Here is a 22,718-nt window from a genome sequence, read left to right as displayed (position 1 = left end):
TGCCGGGGCAGAGCAGGAGAGAGAGAAGGGGGAGGGTGCGGGTGGATGGGTGCAGGGTGGGTGCCATCTATTTTGGAACAGGCGCGCCTTTGACAAGTGGGGGAGCGCGTTCCCGGGGTCACTGCTTGGGATAGATGAATATGAGTTAAACTGGTAAATGAGCACACCGCTCAGCTGAGCTGGTTTCCAAAGCTGCTTTTAAAGTCCTTCTATTGACAAGTCTGGATGTTCGGCAGCCACTGTGAACACCCCCGGGAAGTTATTTGGGCACTTATTGTCCAAAAGAAGGTTGTTTTTAATTGCACTGCGGCTGACCATTGATTCAAAACAAATAAAACTTGACTGACATAGTCTTTATTTATTTTATTAATAAAAGATTTTATTACCTGATAACCAAACAGCCCTCATCACAGCCCTTCCTTTCACCTCTAATGGTACACAGCATTAATTAAGGTGACCTTTGACCTTTTAGACACTAGTCAGCTAAAGTTAATAGATTTTTGCACCTGTTGTACTAGTTGGTAGCTGAGGACAGACAAAGGGGAAGTTGGTTCTCTGGTTTTATTGCACTCTCAGCATACCTGGATACCTGAAGTGCGTGCTGAGCCGGCTATGGCTGTCTTTCTTTGTTTCAGTCACGAAAGAGACTTCTTCAGCAGGGAGAATCCATTCCAACTCAGAATCTTTCTGTGATTCTCTGCATCCTGGTGTCAGGACTTTCATAAAGAAAAAAAGAGAACAGAGAAATGATTTCTTTCCTGCGCTCCGTTAATTTAACACGGCATCATGTTTGTGCTCAAGGTCTGAAGTTCTGTATGTGATGGTAACCAGAATACATTACTGGTTTCAGGTCCTGCCTGTGCCTTTTTATTTTTTCTACTGTGGAGCCAAAGTGTGAAATTTGTTCACAGTAACAGCAAAATATTTGACTAATAAATACCTAGAATGACAAAACAAACCAAAATGTCATTTTCCAAGGGCTATACATTTAAAATGCATTAACTTTACCTCTGACTGTAAATACCAAACATGTCAGTATATATATAAAAAAAATCTTTAAGTTACTGTTTTTTCGACTTTGTTAGGTACTCCTTTTCCCTTGCTCATTTGTGCAATGTAATTAGCCGATCACATGGCAGCAACTCAATACATTTATGTAGACAAGCATGGTTGTTGGTGCCAGACGGACTAGTCTGAGCATGTCAGAAACTGTTGACCTACTGGGATTATCCCACACAACCGTCTCTAGAGTTTATAGAGAATCATCCAAAAACAGACAAAATATCCACTGATCAATGCCTTGTTGATGTCAAAGGTCAAATGAGAACGCCCAGAATATTTTAGGTCTGCAGAAGAGCATCTCTGAACATACGCTGACCTTGAAGCAGATGGTAGGAAACAGGAAATGATCACACAGAATCACTTAAATTAGATGTTAGAAAAACATCACCTGGTCTGAGTTTCTTGATTTCTGCAGCAACATTTGGATGGCAGGTTCAGAATGAGGCATAAACAGCATGGAAGCATGAATCCAACCTGCCTTGTAAAACTGACTCAGGCTGCTGGTGGTGTAAGTGTGGGGGATATGTTCTTGGAACACTTTGGACCCTTTAGTACCAACTTAGCATCGTTTAAACACCACAGCCTACCTACTGTACTATTGCCAGGTTCATTCATTTATGACCCATCTTCTGATAGCTGCTTCCAGCAGGATAATGAGCCATTAAAAAAAAAAAAATGCTGAAAAATGCTGAACGGTGTAGCTGACTAAGAGAAAACCAGGAATAGTCATTTTTACATACATTGACATTTACTGTGAATGTATGTAGAATAAAGCCAAATTAGTTTGTTCATTAAGAAAAAGTGAGGGAAAGAATCACAGTAAGCCTGACTCTTAATTTCCATTGTTTAATGGTCACAGTTAAAGCACGTGATATAAAATAATATTTACACAGACAATACACACATACCCAACAGTTCCTACTACATAAGCATGCTCCCCCAAAGTAGCAAAACACTTAAAAAAAAGCCACAATTAAAATTAAAAAGGGAGTAAAGTGCATGTATGACACACGTCTCTGTACAGACATTTCTGATAGGCTGCAGAGAAGCTTCACTTGCCAGTCACAGGCACGCTCCTAAAAAGTTTACAAAAGACATAAAGATCCATTAAAATAAAATAAAAAGTGCACGCTCACTTGGTAAAGTTGTGCTACACAGTCTCACTCACACAGACACAAACCAGATCTAAAAAACAAACAAACAAAAAACAGGGAGATCCTAAAATATCAACAGTCACAATATACAACCTTTACATCCCCAAAGAGAACATAGCCGAAAACTCACAAATATACACTCTGCCTTTAAATCCCAGCACCCTGACCTACTCTCTCTCACACAGTTAAACATAAACAAAACTCTAGTTTGAGTGGCATCTGGAGTGTGAGGAGAGACAGTTTACTGAGTGATGAAGTCAAACGTGTTTCTGATTGAGAAGTACATTCCAGGAACCCGGAGTCGGATGTTTGTGCAGGTCAGATTTGGTTGACTTACTGAGGTATTGTGTAGTTAAAACAAACTAAACAAAAAGCAGGCCTCTTCTCTTTTCATTATGCTCAAATAAACTGGTGAAAACCTGTGTATGCAGCTTACACTGAGGGAAGAGTCAGAGCTTCACGACTGTCGCGACGAAGAGTCTCCATCCAACGACTTTTATGTTCAGGACCAAATCAGCCGGTTTGACAAGCAGGTGTTGGTGTGATTTATTTATTTATATTTTCTTTCTTTCTTTCTTTCTTTCTTTCTTTCTTTCTAATGCCAACATAGTTACCAGATTATACAACAGGGACTGTTTTCTCCAGCATAAATGGCACATTTTTCTGAAGAGACGTCAAAGCATGAGAAGAGGGGAAACAGAGGCTACATTCCAGCTAACATTACGTTTGACAGCCAAAAATATCAAGTCGACTAAAGGAGAAACCAGCAACGATGTGATGAGTGAGTATGTGCACGCTTGGGTATTATTAACATTTCAAACATGTGACCCATGTACATCTCTGGATGACATTTTCTTTTTTTTTGTTTTATCTTCTCAAAGTGTTTTATTTCAGTCTCAGTTAACAGAGACTGTCGTAGCCTTGCCGCTTTTCCTGTGCCGAGACCAGATTCACATATCACAGATTTTTACAGAAGAGGGGAAAAAGAAACTACTAAACACATCCCTTAAGGCAAGAGGCGTCGGCTTGTTTTGCTAAATAAATCCAAAATATGCACTTGATTTTCATTTCTGACGGGCACGTTATCTCTCTCTTTCTCTCATGAACACGTACACAGACGCACACCTGCTGAGGGTTACATGGTGTGGTAAAGGGTGCTAACAGTTCTCTTCTTAAGCCGCCTCAGCGGGTGAGTCCTTCCGTATTGCTGCCTTGTTGTCAGAAGTGTTAGCCCAGGTGAGTGCAGAGATTCTTGGCCAAAGTTTAAGGGCTTTTCTCTCTGAGGATTCGGATTTGATGGTGCAGAGACTGCTGAGGAGGTTTCTCCAGCTTTAGGAAGCCTCTGAATGGTTGTCTCAAGGATCTCTGGCTGCTGGGCAGTGGAGGAAGGAGAGTTGTGGACCCGCTGCTTCTTGGATTCGTCGCTGGCTGAATGGAGTGGGTGTTGTGCCGAGGGTGAAGCTACAGTGGAGCGGCTAAGCTCCCAGTCACTCAAGTCATTGGCGAGCAGCTCCAAGCAGCCCAGTTTAGCCAGGGAGGCTGAGCGCTTCATCATGGATGGAGGGGTCAGCCCTGCCTGACGAATCCTGGCTTCCACCTCTTGAACCCTCTTCTGGATACTGCCACCTCGCTTCTGCGCCTGACCCAAACACCTGGCCTTGCACTTTCCAGCCATGCTCACCTGCTGCAGGAAGGCACCCAGCTCACACAAAGTCTCCCACGTCTCCCTCTTGAAAATGTCACTGTGGGGTCCTTCTGTGGGACAATCCCAGTCTGTGCCCGTCTCGAACTCAGTGACACCCTCCAGACACAGAAAGTTCACAGAGGCAAAGGGAGAATGGGGAGAGTGGTGGAAAGGAGAAGAGGTAGAGAGCAATCTAGTTTCAGCAGGCTGGAGTTTCTGTCCTTTTGTGCTTTTTTCGTTATCCCCAAGGGCCCCCATCGCAGCATGAGTGCACTCACTTTCAGCTGGTCCAGACTTCCCATCCTCCTTTCCCTGATCCTTCTGCACCGTGCGAACTGCAGATGCCTGTGAGCAAACCGATGCATCGTGGGACATAGACAACGTTGCACAATGGATGCTGTGTGGACGCCGGTGAGAGTTGGAGGTACAGCCAGAGAGAGAAGGCGGTGAAGAAGAGAGAGGCGGGGTCTCATGTTCCTGTTTCATTCTTTGCTCCAGCTGTTGTGTAACACGTCGCACCGAACCTCGTGTCCAGTCACTGTAAAGACAGGCGGGGGCCTCCTCTTCCTCCTCTTTCAATTCTGTTTTTATATCCCCAGATTCCTTGTGCGACAGAACAACACTATCTTCAATTTCCTGCTTCAACTTCCTCACATCCTGATCCTGGGGACCTTGAGGTTCAGTCTGGCTATGAGAGCCAAGAGGCAAAGCCTCTTTGGGCTTCAGGCCTGTGACCTGCACAGGCATTTCCTGAAAAAAAGAAAAAGAGATATAATATAAAAGACCATTAATTTAAAAGCACAATGAAAACATTGCTACAATCACAATGTATTTGTGATAGATGTGCCACCAGGTGGCGCAACATAGCTTAAGAACCAAAAAGCATTCTGAATAAATCTGGTAACTCGACAGGAACTGCTATGGGTTCAGTTCAGTTCCAAGTATCTTAAATATATATGTAAAAATATTTCATTTTTCCACTTCACTGAGCATCTCACACAAGAGCAGCCTGGAAACAGATCATAACATCCATACATGTGGCTACATATACACAGCTAACCCGAGCCCACTGCCAGAGCACGGTTGGAGACTATATGCGGCCCAAATCTGGAAATGTTTAGAGTTGTCTGGGAAAGTTTGCTACAAGCATTGTTTACCTTTCTTTTCCCTTCATCCTTCCCCTCACTGGTGGAGACCTCCTGCAGTGGTGGCTGGTTTTCTTTGCCACAACTCTTCAGCTGGTGCGACTGCTGTGCTGCAGTACAGTGAGTTTTCCCATCTTGACTCATCCCCTTAAATTTTTCCCTGGCACTGAAAAAGTTGATGTGGTCTGCACTGTGGCCGAACACCAGCACATTTTCATGTGGAATGGCACTAGGATAAGTAATAAAATCGTTAGTGGAGGGATGTTGGGCTGCCAAACTGTCCAAAGATGAGCCATATGTCTGTTGGGGACAGTCTGGGTTTTTGACAAGCGCTGGGGCAGAGAGGCAGTCGGGTCCAGCCTGCTTTGTGCTTGGGGTTTGTGTTGCGGTAGGCTCAGGCACTGACACAAGCACTGTTTTTACAGGAGGAGAACAGGACAACACCTGTGGCTTTAGAACTCCATCGGCTAGATTTGGAGCTGGAGCAGGAGAGTGGGGGAGGTGGTGAAGGGAGGGAGGTGGATGAGGCTGGCCCACCAAAACACTTTGTGCAACAGTCACCTTATCGGTCTTTGGAGGCTCAGGCACCACAGTGGCGGCCCTTGGTTGAGAGACAGGAGGTAACATGGGCCGATTCCCAGAGTCATATACGCCATTGGACAGCGGAGGAGATAACAGAGACAGGGAAGCAGCTGTGGAGTCAGAACAAGGACGGTCCTGCCGGCTGCTCCGACCTACAGCAGAACGAGATGCTCCAGCATGACCTGATGGAGCTGCCACACCTTTAAAGGAAGAAGAGCTAAGCTGATTGGAATGGATGCCCGTATCTGGCTGACTAGTTGAGTGTGTTGCTTTGCTGCCAGTAGAACTTCCCAGTGATTCCAGCAGTTCTTTTACCGAGGGACCAGTTATGTTGCTGGCTTGGTTGTGGGGATCTGAGCGGCCCAGGCTGTGGGGCTGTGCGTAGGATTTGGAGAGTGGCTCGTGGTGTTCAGACAGATCGCTATCAGAGTGAGAACGCCACAGTTTGTTGTGCCTCTGCTTGCTGCGGAAGAAAGTGAAAATGAAGTAACATATCACTTCTCAGAATTCTTTGCATGAAATTGACAGAGGAATATTTTTGGTTTTTTTTTTTTTACATCGTTTTAAAAGATTTTGATAATGCACTTCTTTCTGCCAGTATCAATATATATATTTCCATGGATGATGTCTGTGTGTGTGTGTGTGTACCTGGCCATGAGTATTCCCTGATACTCCTCCAACTGTCTCATAAAAGAGGGGTTGGGTTTGGTAACAGTTCGACGCTCCTTGACGTAATCAAAGGCTTTTTTCAAATCCCAGCCGTACTCCTTCATGGCATACGCTATCACTGTGGCCGCAGACCGGCTAATCCCCATTTTACAGTGCACCAGGCACTTGGACCCAGATTTCCTAGGATAGATATTAAGAATGATTGTCATTCTCGATAGATCTCATTCCTCGCAGGAAAAAAAGAGAGAAGATGAAACAACTCAAACTCACTTGGCTCTAGATATAAACTTGTAGGTGTCATTCCAATAGGCTAGCAGGTCAGTGGCCTCCTCATCATACACACGGATGTTGTGGTACTCAAACACACCGGGAAAGAAGTTATCAATCTCCCTTGTTACATTCAGGATGTAATGAACTCTGAGTGACAGAAAGACATGAACGAGAGGAAAGATGAGCCTTAGATGAGAGAGGGGTATGTAGGTATGTACTGATTTGTAAAACTGAACTTGTTGGTATAACAGAATGAAGAACATTTAATTTCATCCTAATAAAGCAAGTTTTAGTTTTTTTTTGTTCCGAACAGTCAGTTTTGTTGTTTTGGGTTCCCCCCCCTCCGTCCTTACCCACAGTTCTGTAACTCGTCCAGATTGGATGCATTCCACTCAGATCCCTGCAGGAAACAAAAAGCAATCCTCAGACTTGTTCAGCACCTTCCAATAAGCTTTTCATAATGCTGAAGTCCAGTGAGAAGAAATGATTGACATACAGTGAGTGCTCCAAACCCAACAACAGCAAAGTACCTTAAAACTGTGCTGAATTTAAAATTACACAAGACTATCTTGCACTTGGTGAGAATCAGACCCGGGATACAGGCGTGGGAGATCAGAAACATTTTATATTCTCTGCTGCTAAAAGCAATAGAGGTGTTTCAGAGGTTAACCTACCAAGAACACGTGGTCAAAGATCTCCGTAGGACTGTCCATCTGGCCCAGAATGACAATCATCTCATTGTCGATGAACTCCTTGAACTCTCGCAGATTGCATGTCATGTGCATTTCCAGCTCTGTTCGGATCTAAAGAACACATCCAGGACGGAAAGAGACACGTGCAGGCAAAATGTAAAGTCACACAATAATGACTTAAAAAAAAAAATAGCATGGCATTTTCCAAACATTTTCTTTGACTGGGAGATACTTGAAGCGGACTCACCTCTTTGCAGGTGACATTCTCGAGATCTTTCTGCATCATGATTTCCCGCAAACTGGCTTTGATCTGACGCTCAGTCAGCTCTCTTTCTGTAGGTCTGCAGAAACATTATGATGGTGGAAGAATATATGAAATAAGTTCATGTCTATCGGTTTTCCACATAGAGAACATATCTGACAAACATCACTTGGCTACTTACACGTCAGAGAAGAGAACTGGAGAGTCGGCACGGTGTGACTGCACGTCCTGCATGGCGTTCCACTCATTGATGCGGGTCTGGTCGGAGGAGACCCTGCTCTGATAGTAGCTGACCCAGGTGAGGAACAAGCTGCCTGGAAAGTAGTTATGACTACGGGCCACCTCGCAGGCTTTATGGAGTGACTGGAGGGCTGACCTGTCAGGAAAAAAACATGACTTCTAAATAAAATGGGAAAAAACAGAAACCGGCGAACAATAAAAATATCCACAGCTGTACCAATTATCCAGTATGACTCACCACATGGCTTGCACAGAAACAGGCTTGAATACATGCACCCTGTTGTCAGTTGATACACTGAAACCCCTGTGAGCATGAACAGAGGAAGTATAGTGAAGAGGAGTGAGTTAAAAATCTTAGCTATCTCATGTTTAACGTGTCCTGTGTTGAAGAATTTGCTTACCCATCTCCATCTAGATGTATTAAGGTGTCGCTCCACAGGGGCAAAACCAGCCCAACAGAACATGAGCTGAGTGGGGAAAACAGTTTTCATGTTATACCTTTAACCAGAACACCAAAACCAGCAGGTACACAAAATCTTGTGTGTCACTCTCACCCATCTACAGGGCTAAAATCCATTCCTAGCACCACACTCTCCTCCGTGTCCTGCCGACCATTGGTTGAGACCACCACCATGTAGCGGGTGACCTGAGCATGTGCGCTCTCCAAACGAACCGCCTAGAGAAGGAAAAAACACAGTTTGTGACTCGACAGTTAAATAAAATCAATGAGACTTTTATTTGTGTTTTTATGGGTACCCACCAGTTTGATGTTGTCCTCTGGTCTGAGGAGAGTAAACATCGTCTGTAGGTGCTGCTGGATATCTCCTGGCAAGATGAAAGTAACGCATACATGACGCAAGAGATGATGGCAAAAGTTAAACAGTTAAACAGTCAGTGGCTGTTGAGGGGGAATTTTCTCCTCACCTGCATGTTTGCTGCGCAGCTGGGAGAAACGGGAGGCAGACGAAGAAGAGGAGCCATTTCCTCGAGGCAAGAACAGAGCAGCCCCCTTAACGGTCAGGAAACTTTCACTGATGCTGCACAAAGACAGAAAAGATTCAATGGTGAGCAATATCCACCCACACATCTATCACAAAACTCATCCTTGGAAGACTTTACAGCTTTTACTGACTTTTTGTTAAGTTTCTCCAAGGTCCACTGACAGAAAGCGCAAAGAGCAGAACTTTTGACACTTTATATTTTCAGACATTTTCAATAAAAATTCTAATTTGTAGCTTCTCAAATGTGAGGATTTTAAGTCCGTCTCCATCATTTGAAAAGTACATTATCCTGGAATGTTGCACAGACTTGAAGCAACAGAAATCATTTTGGCTGATGAAAATTTATGACAAGCATTTTTTCATAAATTTATGTGAATTAATGAGTTATGTTGGTCTGAACTGTTACAGTGGTGACATACAGACATAAACACAGTTGTTTCATTATGCTGATTTCTATTCCCCCAAATGTAAAAAAGAAAGAAAGAAAAACAAAAAGCAGAATATGAAGTACGGGTGACTTTGTAGTCTTAAAGTTGAATGCATTTCAATAGTAGTTATTCAGTTCAATGCTTTCTTAGAAAACACTCATATTTTCCAAAACAACACAATAATGGGACGATTTCTGAGTGATCAGATGACTGTAGTAGAAACCAGAGCACATGTGGGCTTAACTGAACTGGTAATATTTACTGAATAACAGAATGACAACAGACAGAATGTTCTGAGTTACAAAGACTTAAAGTTTTGTTGTTCATCCGGTTACCATTTCTTCATAAAACAAGGCAACTGCAACTTCAGTGACTTTGGCTGCAACTTCAGTACCAAATTAAGATGGCAGTCCCAGCTAAGCTTCTTCATGGTCTGAACAACAGACTTACGTAATGGACTTAAGATATCTGACGCCTTCCCATTATTCTGCTATTATTATAAGCAGTATTATTATCATTATTACTACTTCACACAGGCTTTGTTCCTCACAATGTGAGCAAGAAAGACAAAGTCTCATTGTCTTCTGTGATGATGAGTAAAAGCAAAATCACCAGTAACACCAGCGATCGCTGACTAATTTGTCACTCCATCTGGGCAGCAAGTTTAAATATAGGCTTGAGCTAAGGAAAGACCGTCAAAGACAGGAAGTCATGTTGTTGTTGTCTGCTGTGATGATGCGGGAGGAAAGGAACAAAGGCAAAGGAGGATAAACCTGCAATGGACAGCAGTCATTACTGAAGTGACAATTATAGCAAACTAAGCAAACTTTCATGCAAGTTTCCAAGTTAGAAAAAGTGGATGTTAAGAATCTCTGACATCCACGCTGACTTGCACACACCCAATTTTCTTCATGACATGACGTACAGAACACTGGACAAATATCTGCAGGAGCATAGTGCATCCTACTTAACCTTTTATATTGAAAAAAGCCATTGATCAACAAAAATCAAGAAGTGAATGCATTGGAATCACTGAAAACACTGACAAATAAGTCCTTCTGTTGATGCACTGTGCTGCAGGCAGACCAAGAATATGTCAGAGGCAATACAATGCCAGAGAGGACAGAGGCTGACAGCTGGGCTTGCACACAGACTCACACAAGCAAACACTAGACAGATGTCTAACACAAGTGCTAATGAAGTGTTTGTGCAAATTATATCTTGACATGCTTCTTCCAAGCCATAAATTTCCAATTAAATGCAAGTGTCGTTCCCGTGGCTTTCACAATGAAGACAAAATAATCACATCCCCTGATTCTGCTGAAGGTACATCGTGTGCCTTGCTCTGCTGTGCCCCCCCTCAGGATGCATTTAAGGAACAGCTAAAGGTGGGTGGAGAGAAGTGCATCCTAGCAGATGAGTAAAAGCATCAGGCAGATATCTCAAAAAGGAAGCAAAGGGAAGGAAACCTGTTCCTGCAGCCACTTGTTCAGCTGCTGTGCTGCTATATCCTTCTTATGAAGTCATTAAGAGAAAAACCACATGTTCATACAGGTACACACTAAGTCTATACTGAAGTTTGGAGTAGATCATTTACATGGCACTGCAGGCAATATAATAATTCATGTAGTGTTATCGTTACTATAAGCAAGGAAAGCTCCGGACTGCGAGCACGGCAACTTACAGCTGATAAATTTCCACCTGAGAGATCACAGAGTTTTCGGTAAAATACGGTCTGATCTTCACCCCGCAGCAGGCGCAGAAGCAGCCGGCCGACGAGCTCCGCGGGGCGGTCACAACGCCGGGAGGCATCGCTGCTCCGGGAGTGCGGGCAGGGCGCGCGGAGACGACAGTCGACGATGTGCGAAGTAAAGTTGTGAAGACGCAGAAGCTCTGCTCTAAGACCACACGGTGCTTCTTTTTTATTCAATTTTTTATCGCAGATTTAGAAAATTAGCTCTAAACCGACAGATTTCATAGAGCGGAACAATCTAATATTATAAAGCGACAAAGCACTAACATATTTAAGAGCGCCTGTGACAGAGCAGGTGCCTCAGAACATCTGATCCACGGTCTGCTGTTTGATGTGTCTGCAGCAGGCTGCGGTAAATCCTGCCGCTGAGGGGGAGGAGACACACATGGTCCAATCCGTGACAACAGCAGTCTGAGGAAGACTACGAGGAATTATTGGAGACATGGTGAAAGTGTGCAAGAAAGACAGCCACAAGTACCCGGATAAAAGTGTTTAACTGTCACAATGGCAGACGGTGCCATTCCTATATGCTTTACAACAGCCTCGAGACGTCACTGAAATTCCTCACACTGTTCCTGGGTCACCATGTTTTCCCACGTAACACGCAGAAGGAAGTGGCTGCTTTAAAATGATGCCTCGTGCACATTTTAAAAACGCCAAATGTAAGATTAACAAATAATGACAATTTCCAGCTGTGTCAACATAACAAATAAGGGAGCTAGACGCTACATAAAAACTCTCCATAATTAAAACATTTAAAAAAAATGTGGATGTGCCCATGTGTCTGGCTGACAGCCTGATTGAAAAACTAACCAAGCAATCCCAGAAAGCATTACTTAGAGAGGCAACCCCCCCCCCCCCCCCCCCACACACACACACACACACACACACACTACACACACACTTTGAGCTGCTTATCAGCACCTTAACAACACCACAGTATTTTCTCATTTTCTCCACGATAACATCTGAGAGGAAATGGTTTTCTGTTCATAGGCTAGTACAATCTTTAACAGTAATGCATTTTTGCTTCTTCTTAAGGTAACAAACCCATAAAAAATGCAAATAATAAAGGGTAGAAAGCTTTTAAGCAAGGTTGATAGGTTCAACTGTTATATTAGACAGGGGTATTTCAAAATCAGTACACCACTAGTTCTCATAACCATAACCTGACACTGAATGTGTATCCAGCAACAGCATGACAACAACAAAAACAACAGAAAAAAAAGAAGAGATTGAGAAACCTGGAAGGAGATTTCAGGCTGCCTGTGAACTAAGAAGAAACTTGACCTTAGACTTGGTTGTGCTGCTTGTTGATCCCTTGTGGTTTCAATTACAAACTAAGGGTAACTATTTGGCCACCAGCTGACTGCCAGTTTATATCCCGGGATAAACAACTGCAGTGTGGTGTTTTTCCTCTTAGGTCGACCTGTGTCTCTGACCCAAGAGAGGCAACCGATGAACTGGGCTGATGAGCTCAATGAAGCTACAGATTTTGACCTCGTCTGAGAGATCCTTACAAAGAGAAAAGCGTTTATTTATTAGACTGCTGAGTCACATGTGGTTAAATGTATCACAGCATGAACAATAAATGGTGTAACAGTACAGTCAAGCTTTAAGTAGATAAAGAATAAGCAGTGATATATAAAGCAGGAGACGGGATGGGAAGTGGGATCCATTTACAAATTGAATGAATTATTTTGTAACTTGTTTAAATTCAATTTGATCCAAAATTCATCTTAAGTCATGTTATATTGTAAAGCAATGATGTGACATCTGACTGCATATCTAATCTTACCCATTTTCTATCACTCCTGGCAGTTGCACACTGATAATGATGTGAAACTTTTGCGGACCTGAGTCACATGTGAGCGTTTTTTTTCCCTGCTCAGTGGTCAGACTCAGAGATAATGAAGCAGGTGTGGTTATGCTGAACATATCAATAAGAGAACTGATAAAGATCAGAGCTATAAGCAGAACAGATAATGATACAGGTATCTAAAAACTTACCAGTTTCTAAGCAGAGGCAGACACATGTTACAAACAATCACAAGGAGGCCTTCCTCATCAACTAATAACAGCTTAACCTGACAGCCACTTTTCCACTCTCCCTCTCATCTCCCTGTTGGCCTCTCACATCGACCCCTTCAAAATCCCTACCATCTCCCTCCTTACTTTAACCGGTGTTATTGATTAAGGAAAGATCTGTGGCATCTTCTTGTAAGGGCGCTGGAGGGATAGCTAAGAATAATCACGGGGTTGTTCATTCCCACCTTTGGGATTTACAGACTCTCAGCAACCCACATGTTTATGTGTGAGATGTTGAACCCATCTCTCAAGTTCCACCTGGCTATTCTCCCCCTTTGACTGCTGAAATTCAAACCATCCAATAGCAAGTGGCGAATGCCAGGATGTGGTTTTTACATGTAGACACCAGACACTCTGCTGCTCTCATGTTTCCAAACATGCAAACACAGACAGTCACCTTAGTGATCGCAGCTTCACCTTGTGTATACATTCACACACCCAGACTTTACAGTATTTCTTTGAATCACACATAAACTGTTAAACATCTGCGATGAGCATCACACATCAACAGGAAGTCTAATAAATCGGCCTGTTAGCATGACTACAGTATATCTGAATTACACCAGAATGAATACAAATCTGTCTTAGAGGCACACAAATGAATAAATGTAGCACAAATGGAAATGAGCCCCATTCAGACATATAATCCTTTGTTCCACTTTTCCCCTCCTCTGACTACAGAACTATGAGATTATAAGAGATCAGAAATACTCTCCGATTGTAGTCATAATAAATAACCTCTCTTTCTCCTAATTTCCCCTCTGCATGGTCCGCCAGTGATGTTGCTGCTTTTTGCTGATGTCACCAACTTGCTGATGTCACTGGCTTTAATCAGCAGCACTGCAGTGGGGCTTGCTTACGCAGGCAGGCGCGCTGCCTCACTGAAGCCTTATTCCAGTTTGAATGAATCTCACTACCTGTGTCAGAGATGAGCTCTGCTGCAGCTGCTGACTTGTACGGCACAGCGGGCACAGACGTCAGCAGCGGGGAGGGGGGAAAACGAATAGCCTGCCTCTGAGACTTTGGGAACATGAATTCAGTGGACAGGCTCAGCTTTAGTGAATGGCTGCTGGAATTGTGAATATGCAACACTGCAGCTTGAACTTAAAGAAACAGTGAAAGGAAAAATGCACACAGCATCAGTTTATTTTTCCTTCTGCTATACCCTACATGTGTGTGAATTTCTTTACTTCTGAAAATAATTCTCGTCTTTTACCTTCAACTAAAACACAGAAATATGACTTTAATAAGACTCAGCTAGCACTCATTAATAGTTACACTGATTTTTATACAATCAAATGAATCCTGATCTGACAGTGTGGGTGAAGGAGGCATGGACGACAGCTGGGGAAAAAATCTCTCTACAGATTCTTAATCTAGCTTGGAAGCAATTTTAGAAACAGCCCTTACAGGAGCTCACTTTTATTTCAGATGCTGAAAACAGTCTTATTTCTGCAAAGATTTTAAAGCAAAACAACAAAGAAAAAAAAGAAAATGAACTCAAAGAACTCTTTCTTTATTACAGTATTCTTTGCCCAAACTAACAATCATACTGGGAACAGGCTCACTTATTCCTACACATCATACCCTTTCTCATGACCTCTCTAGGATATATCAGATACTGTGTATTTATGCAGCAGATTGAGGGCTTTCCGTTAGTCTGATGTATGAAATCAGCGACTGTGGAACTCATTAGTTTCAAATTGAATTTGTGAACAAGATTTGACAATTTAACTGAAGAAGATACAAAGTGGCAGTCATATCATTGCGTCAGTGAAAAAGACTGTTGCATACTAATGCCCTCACTCAAAGTCTCACGAAGGAGATACATTCCAAGTAAATCAAAGACAAAATGTTTGGTTTTTTATATATTAAAAAAATCCTGACACAAGCCACAAATTTTCTGCACTTGATTTTTGTGATACAGTTTATATGCAAGCTTCTCCATCTACCTTAAAACTTCTTGAGTTTGTGTATCACAGTGCATTGTGATTTACCACAGGTCATTTTTTTTGACTAACATTGTCTATTATATAAAAAGTTGGATTGTGCACCATAGCTAATAGGAGAGAGCAGCATGTGTTTATTTGAAAAACTTTATTGCAAAGACTGTGGGCTTACCTCCACTCTGATTACATTTAAACATAGTGCTAACAATGACAGGTCACAGGAGTTTTTAAACATTAGATGCACCTCCTATTCACACTGAACTTGGGAAAAAAGTGAAATTTAATACTTTGCTGCCTTCAAATGAAACATCTACAAAAACAAAACTAAAAAGATCCACTCTCTGATTATCTGCAACACCCCTTACACATGCTTTTCTTAATTTATGAACATGTATTCTTGTGTTTCTTAATTTTTGGATATGATATGATTTTTTTTGTACACAAGGAATGAATAATAATAATAATAATAATAATAATAATAATAATAATAATAATAATAATAATAATAATAATAATAATAATCCTGTAACTGATAATATAATGTCATGATTATATCCAATAAACAAGTATTACAAAATCTGCATTGGTATCAGCTCAAAAAAAGAAGTTTAAGACTTTCAGTTTTAGTGACCTACAACCCAGAGCAAATGATCTGCCTAGAAATACAAATAAAGCTTAACCAAATTTTAACATCTAATAACAGCTCAGATGTCAAACAACTACTATATCAAATATATCATCTTGGCCCAGAACATCCCCGCTTATAACTCTCCCAAACCTATAATCGAGCAGTGAACTGGGTATTAAAAACACTACAGGCGTTCCCCTCTGAGGGACAATATCACAAAGCTTCACAATGATAATAAAAAAGAGCTTTGAGGTTACTCTGAAGTCAAGACAAAGTAAGGCTATTCATTCAGCTTCACCTTTTTTTTTTTTTAAATATGCTGCACTGAAAAATATGTGTAGGCATGGTAAGGTAAAACAACATGCATCACAGGACCCCTGATTTCCATTAAAAATATCACACTTATCCAGATGTGTAAAGGATAAAAGAGAGAAAAATAATAACATTCATTTTAGGAGCTAACTCGGAGTGACATTCGATCATGTACCTGTCTCTGTGCACACAAACATGCACACAGCAAGCACAGATTTCAGTCGCAGCTGCACAAACACAGACAAACCTCAGCTGGATGATGAAGAGCTCCGATGACCAAGCAGACACTGAGACTTTGGGAGTGGTTACCAATCTGCCCGTGGATCAACAGTGCAGTTCCCCTGACCCACATAGCCAGTTACTCAGAGATACTGCTGCCCTCTAATGGGCTGTCTGCAAGCCACTGTTTATTATCTCATTCAGTGCGTGATTTCAGGATTATTAAAGGGCCAAACATAACAGAGGAGACCTAAAAGTGTTCAGTGGCAGAACAAATAAACACAACGGGCAGTGGAAGGAAGTAGCCAATTATCAGGGGACGAAAACCAGTTGCAAGTGTGGCTGAGTGAAACTGGATTAACCAGAATTCCAACTCTTAAGTAATACAGGACAGCAGTGGATGTGATGTGATGCTGCCACAGTACAGGAGCCCTTTTTCAAGTCACAGCATTACACATTTTATGATTAATTATTATCTGGGTATTTGGGAAAAGCCTTTTTTCCTCCCACTTTGTGCAGATCAGGTCAGATGAGGTGAGAGTTCATGGGTAACAACTTAACATGCCCCGTGTTATGAACGGGCTTTTTTTGAGACTGAGAACATACATATCCAGTGGATTTCTGGTCCAGTGAACCAAATGCTTTCAAGTTTAACACACAGAGCTCAATGTGTGTCGGTATCTTACCTCCTCGGCTGAGAGCGGCGGTCATCCTCCCCGCTACCTGACTCCTGGGGAGATAAAATAAGAAAAATACATTTGAGAACAAGAGAAATGCAACAGCACAACATTACAAAGTCAACATATAAGAGTGCAGTCAGAGCCAATATCAGCAGTGTCAACTCTTCTTCTTTTCTAAATAAGGAAATAATATTTTATACACCGAATTGCCAAAAAGCATCCAATCCACAATTTTGCACAAAAGCATAATTTTGGCATTGTTATATTAGATTCACGACTTCTAAAAGAAAAGTGCCATTTAAAAAAAGAAAAAAAGAAATCACAGGAAAGCCCATCTTTAAATAGAGAAAACGTCACCATAAACAAATTTAGTAAAAACTCAAATGAGCTCTCAATTCATGCAAACAAATGGTAAACGAGAACAGAAAGGAAATCCCACTGTCCTATTTTGGGTAACAAAGACTAACTTGCATATTTCCATGTTCACACACACATTAAAAGCACAAGCATCCAGCTTAACATTCAGCACTGCCTGAACTGAAAGACACGGAGGGAGAGAGAGAGAGAGCAGAGTTCAGCTTTAACTCAATTTACACACTCTCCAAGAAAATGACCTCAGTCTGTTTTTAAGGTGTGGCTGGACAGGGAATAACACAATCTCTCTGTCTCTCTCGGCTCACATACACAAGCATGAAGACATGAAGAGACAAAAAGAAACATTTAAATCAGAAAATTGTGGAAAACAAAAATGCGGCAAACGTGGACGCTAAGGCTCAGTGGCTGATAAAATACCTGGCCCTTATCTTATAATGCTTGTACTTATCTTGTTTACACCCTGTGTGAGCTTAACTAGCCTTTAATGACATCAACATTACACAAAAGTAGATTAAAGGTTTATATATTTTAATAATAATAAACTCATACAGGGCTACTTCAGGGGGTCTAGCCTGACTGGAGATCACAAAAAAAATTAATACGGCCAGTAGATAATTTATGCAGTGTCAGTGTGAGAAGGAAGTATAGAACTGTTAAGTTTGGTTCAAGTTATCATATACTGCCAGGTCTTGTGACACTGCTGTGGATCCAGTTAAGTGCAATAACTGCAAAAGGTGGTTCCCAGCTCCTTTAAGCTACAGTGTCCAAAGCAGATTTCCACTGTGGGCTTTCAGAATCAAGATATTTAAAACAGATCCTGTGCAATTAAAAGCAACTCATGTAAACAACCTGATGCTGGAGTAATGGTGTCAGTGAAAGTTTCTGCTCCAGTAAGATTCTTTATTGGTACAGTTTCACTAAGAAACTATTAGTTGGATTGCTAGATGGTGTGCTAGACAACAAAGCGACATAATTAGAACCTCGCTAACTCTTAGTGCTGAACATTTGAGTAATTGGCCTTTTGGAAACGATAGTATTAAAATATCTACTGCTGCGAAGATTACAATCATACTGATTTTATTGAGAAACTTTAAAAATTCAAAGCACCTAGTTGTACATGTTATTGAAAACTGAGAACAGGTTAGGGCAGGGGTGCCAAAAATAAGGCCCAGGAACCTAAACTGGCCCAGCAAAGACTCTAAAGTGGTCCACTGGACGGCTTTGGAAAAAGTGAAGGAGGACAAAATCTTTGAACTTTAAAGTGTATTTTTAGTTTTGCCAGCTTTCTCCTCTATGGCTATTCATCCTACACCAAAATAATTAATTAACAGTTAAACAATTAAACAAAAGAAAGGTTCCTGTATGCAAAATGGGTCTATAATTTATTTATTTATTTTTTATAAGTCAGCACCTGAGCTACATTTATTTTCTAAAATTTAATCCCAAAGAGACCTGGGATGTATAAACGCTGATAAAACCTGTTGAAACTCAGGTACTAAATGTGTAGTTAAACTTCTTTACATTGACAAAAAGGGGAAATTAATTCTATGGTTGTATGTCGCCTTTGATGTAAAATGAGCTTGACATAACTGAGTATGCAGCAGGAGGGGAAAAAATGCATTAATGCATTTGTAATATCAACTTTAGTACAGCAGATTAGACAAAGTTTCTGTTACTGTTCTTTGTCCTACAGTACGATATAACATCTAGTGTTTGTTTAGATTGGAAAACACACAGACTTTGCATATTTTGCATATGTATGAAAATGATTGATTTTTTTTCCCAAAGCTTATGGAAATGTCAAGCCTGAACATGCGGTCTGGGCAGGGATCTGCATGTCCAGAGATCAGTCTGTGCTTACGTGTTACAGCCAAGATTATCACAATGCAAAAGTGCTTCTACCCTAAAATGAACGTGTGTGTATGTGTGTGCTCTGCCTGTAAACACAACGAGCAGATACATTCACTCCACATAGGGTTCAAGCTAATATAAGGGGAGGAAGAGCGCTAGTAGACATGTCGCACACAGATAGACACGTCACATGCCCCCCCCCCCCCCACACACACACACACACACACGGGGAGGAAAAAAAAAGAGCACAGGAAGCCATAAGTGTCTGTACAATTTGCTATCAAAAATATGTATGTGGGTTACAACTTGAAAGCACATTTCCACTACAAAATGCTTCTTACACTTCACAACCCCTGCCCTATTTACCTTCCTAAAAATCACACGTGCTTACTTTTACAGCACACACTCGCTCCTCAATTCACCATCACTTCTTGAAAGACAGACACTTTAGCAGACAAGACTCCTTGCTACTTGTTGCTCAGTGATAAGACATAAAAACTCCTTCAACTACATTTCATCCTGGATGACAAATTACCTAAGAAATATGTGTACATAGCACAAAGGTTATCATTATGCCTACTCACAGAACCTGTTTGCTCTGAGCTATAAAGTAGAGGGTCCCTCTAAAGGTATTCCATGACTGACAACGTTTGTGGAAAAATAGCTTGATTGTAGTTGTGATTTGGGGCAAAGCTGGGAGGAGGAAAAAAAAATACACAGTTCATCTAATCTTCTCCTGGGTCCAAGTAGCAAGTTAACAAGGGAAATTGCTTTCCCTACTGTGCTCCGTTTTGGAGTAAGCGCACACTCTGAGTCTACTTTAAAGGCTGTACAGTAAGCCAAGGAATGCACCTTAATGTGTAATTTAATCCGTAAACACTATATGACAATGTAACATACACTGGGAAGTTAATATAGGTCAACGTTTTCACATACTGTCAATAGAACACACACACAGAAGTGTGAAACAGATAACATTTTAATGGTAAACAGAGTGTGCTTGTATATTACTTCCTCCCTCTGTTTCTGCCTGTCTGATGGGGTTCCCTGTTTCTGTAGAAACCAGACAAGCAAAGGGAGTAGCAACAGGAAAACCACCTGCTCCTCTGCTTTGCATGGGTACACTCCTGCCTTCAGTAAACACACACACACACACACACACACACACACACACACACTGACAGACAGACAGGAAGAGAGAGGCAGACACATAGAAGGCATTCAGACAGAGAGACAGTCTGGGTACGTGACAGACCCGCAGAGAAAAAGAAAAGACGCGTCCACAGCCTCGTTTACATACAAGGCAGGACACTGCAGCAGTGTCGTAAGAATAAATACCTGCACTCACGCGTGTCACTGGACAAATACCAACGCAACTACTTCGCAAATTTAAATTTATGCAGGTACAAACCATTACATAATAACAGACATGACTTGTTGTCACACCGTCGATGAAAGTTTCTCTATTCTGGATACTGTAAAAGCAGCTAACTGCCAGTTGAGCGTTTACAGTACCGGAAATGTACATGCAATGAGCATATAAGCAGCGGTGTGCATTAAAACAAAAGGTGCTGTCATTTTCTTTCAAGTTAACCCTTTTATTGTACTTACAGACGGAAATAAGAAGATATTTTCAGGTTAACTTAGCAGCTAGTAGCGACTAATACTGTAACTGAAAATGATGGGTAGCTATATGTCACGCATGCGCAGCAGCACAAAGGCAAGGCAGTTGGGTGACAGTGAGCAGCCGACAAAAAAGACAGCCAAAAATGAAGCCTCAAGTCGCCCTCCGTATCGAGGAGATGTGAGTTTGGTGGAGGTGGTGGAAGGAGTAGAGGAGGCTTCAGGGAAAAGCGGTTCTTACCGAAACGCAGGGGCTGGAGCTGGTGCTGGGGGTCGGTGAACGCTGCACGGTAACCAGCGCCATTCAGCGACCGGGAAGCGGACACCTGAGAGGAAGCGACGGCGGAGACACGAGCATAATTGTGTTGTGAGGGCGAAAGCCCAGTTGAACCTGACTTTTTGATCTTCTCTCCTTTAACCCCCCTCCCTCTCTTTCCCTGTGATCGTACACTGTTTGACTACTCCCCGGCTGTTTCCTCTGTAAGAGCCACCTGCGCATGCGCAACTACCCTTAGCTTGTCAATCCCGATTAACCGTGTGTGTGCTGGAGATAAACAAAGCACTTATGAGGAGTGTCTACAGAGAAGTAATACTACTTCTTAAGAGGTCATTTATTTGAATAGAAGTGTAAATGCACCATTATGTAAACCGCATACAACAATTGCATTACAAGGTTTAAGCCTACAGTCGAATAGAATAGAATAGAATAGAAAGCCTACATTGTTATTGCAATTCAATTACAAAGAGATTGGGAGTGCCACTCCAGCTTGATGAAACAAGGTTGAAGCTAAAGGAAAGCAAACTAAAAGACTGTATGATAAGTATGTATATAAATAACATAAAATTAATAGAATATTTTAAGGGTTTTATTGTGTGACAGTGTGTGTGGTAATGGCCTTAGGGTACAAACTGTTTCCAAAACTGTTAGTCTGAGATTTAGTGACCTGTAGCATCTGCCTGAGGGCAGAAAGTCAAACCGGTGGTGACAGGGTGAAAGGAGGCTTTTACAATGTTTTGGGCAGTGGAAACTGAGCAGTCAGCATACTATACTGTGAGGCTTTTCCTTGAAACTATTCACACAGACTACTACTTTAGGACTGTTGTAGTTAAACTGATGAAGCTTGAGGACAAATATATCCTAATACTCTGTAGTAGACATGCTGCTTTAATTTTAAAATGGATTGTATCTTTAATATTTTAAATATAGCAGCAAAAGACATTAGTATTGATAGATGTATAGTGATCTCAAAGTGCTCCTTAATGTGGTTTATTGATTTTATAAGACAGTTTATTTGCATAAAATACTTTTATACATATGCTGCTGTCAGTTTAATTAATTTACAATGATCTGAGACCAAAGACTTTACCAAATCCACTCTTGTAAGTGGCTCTCAAATCTGAAAAGCAAGACTAAATTGGAAAAACTTTTGTAGAAAATGGCTAAAGAGAATTAGTCTAAACCTGTTGTACTCCTGCTTAAGGCTGGGGAAAAGAAAAAAAAATGGGGCACCTTCCTGTAGTCTACCAGCCAGCAGTCACATGATATTTTGTAAGCATACGCAAGTAGCTTCCTGTCCAAACCTGTACAGCTACACTGTTATCTTTGTTGCCTGAGGGCACAGATCAAGGATAACAGAAACCTGTCAAAAACCACAGACGTAAATATATTAAATGTGTGTCATCATCAGCAAGTGTAACACAGCCCAGAGACCAGCACGTGGAGGTATGCACAGATTCATCATGCCAGGACTACTACTGCCATTACCTGTTGTGAAATCTGGTTTCACTCTCTCCATTCGTCTGCACAGACTTAATTGTTAAAAATCAAAAACTAAGGCATTAAACAATAATTCACTGTATTTCCTTGAAGGCACTGGTAGTTCCTTTTCCCCCTATTTTCTCTGTTGCACAAAAAGCAAAAATGTTTCTTTTAGTCACCGATATCCACATATCTTAGCCCTACTACGTAAATGTTACTTAAAGCACTTCTTCTGGCCTTATGTAAACCTACCTGTCCATTTAACCAGCACTGCATAGTTCATTTGATCGCC

The 22,718-nt window shown here is 41.6% G+C and overlaps 1 protein-coding gene across 2 annotated transcripts; it reads right to left on the bottom strand.

Annotated features, from left to right (window-relative positions):
* Positions 1 to 1,905: 1,905 nt before the first annotated feature.
* Positions 1,906 to 21,180, bottom strand: ssh2b (slingshot protein phosphatase 2b). 2 transcript variants are annotated; one of them, XM_063486263.1, is made up of 15 exons: positions 20,909 to 21,180; positions 16,825 to 16,868; positions 8,685 to 8,797; positions 8,521 to 8,585; positions 8,315 to 8,436; positions 8,162 to 8,227; positions 7,999 to 8,064; positions 7,702 to 7,896; positions 7,506 to 7,599; positions 7,241 to 7,369; positions 6,920 to 6,966; positions 6,567 to 6,713; positions 6,276 to 6,476; positions 5,058 to 6,090; positions 1,906 to 4,650 (listed from the first exon to the last, which is right to left on the bottom strand). In XM_063486263.1, exons 1-15 carry the CDS (start codon positions 20,969 to 20,971, stop codon positions 3,352 to 3,354), a joined length of 3,684 nt encoding a protein of 1,227 aa, XP_063342333.1. In that variant the 5' UTR covers positions 20,972 to 21,180; the 3' UTR covers positions 1,906 to 3,351. The 2 variants fall into 2 exon arrangements, with proteins under 2 accessions (XP_063342333.1, XP_063342332.1); XM_063486262.1 differs by lacking the exons at positions 16,825 to 16,868; positions 20,909 to 21,180 and adding an exon at positions 10,874 to 11,269.
* Between the last annotated feature and the right edge of the window lie 1,538 nt (positions 21,181 to 22,718).

This window comes from Pelmatolapia mariae, linkage group LG10_11, assembly GCF_036321145.2.
Source record: "Pelmatolapia mariae isolate MD_Pm_ZW linkage group LG10_11, Pm_UMD_F_2, whole genome shotgun sequence".
NCBI classification, from domain to species: domain Eukaryota; kingdom Metazoa; phylum Chordata; class Actinopteri; order Cichliformes; family Cichlidae; genus Pelmatolapia; species Pelmatolapia mariae.
Note: the sequence above shows the minus strand (reverse complement) of the source record. Positions and strands in the feature narration are given on the sequence as shown.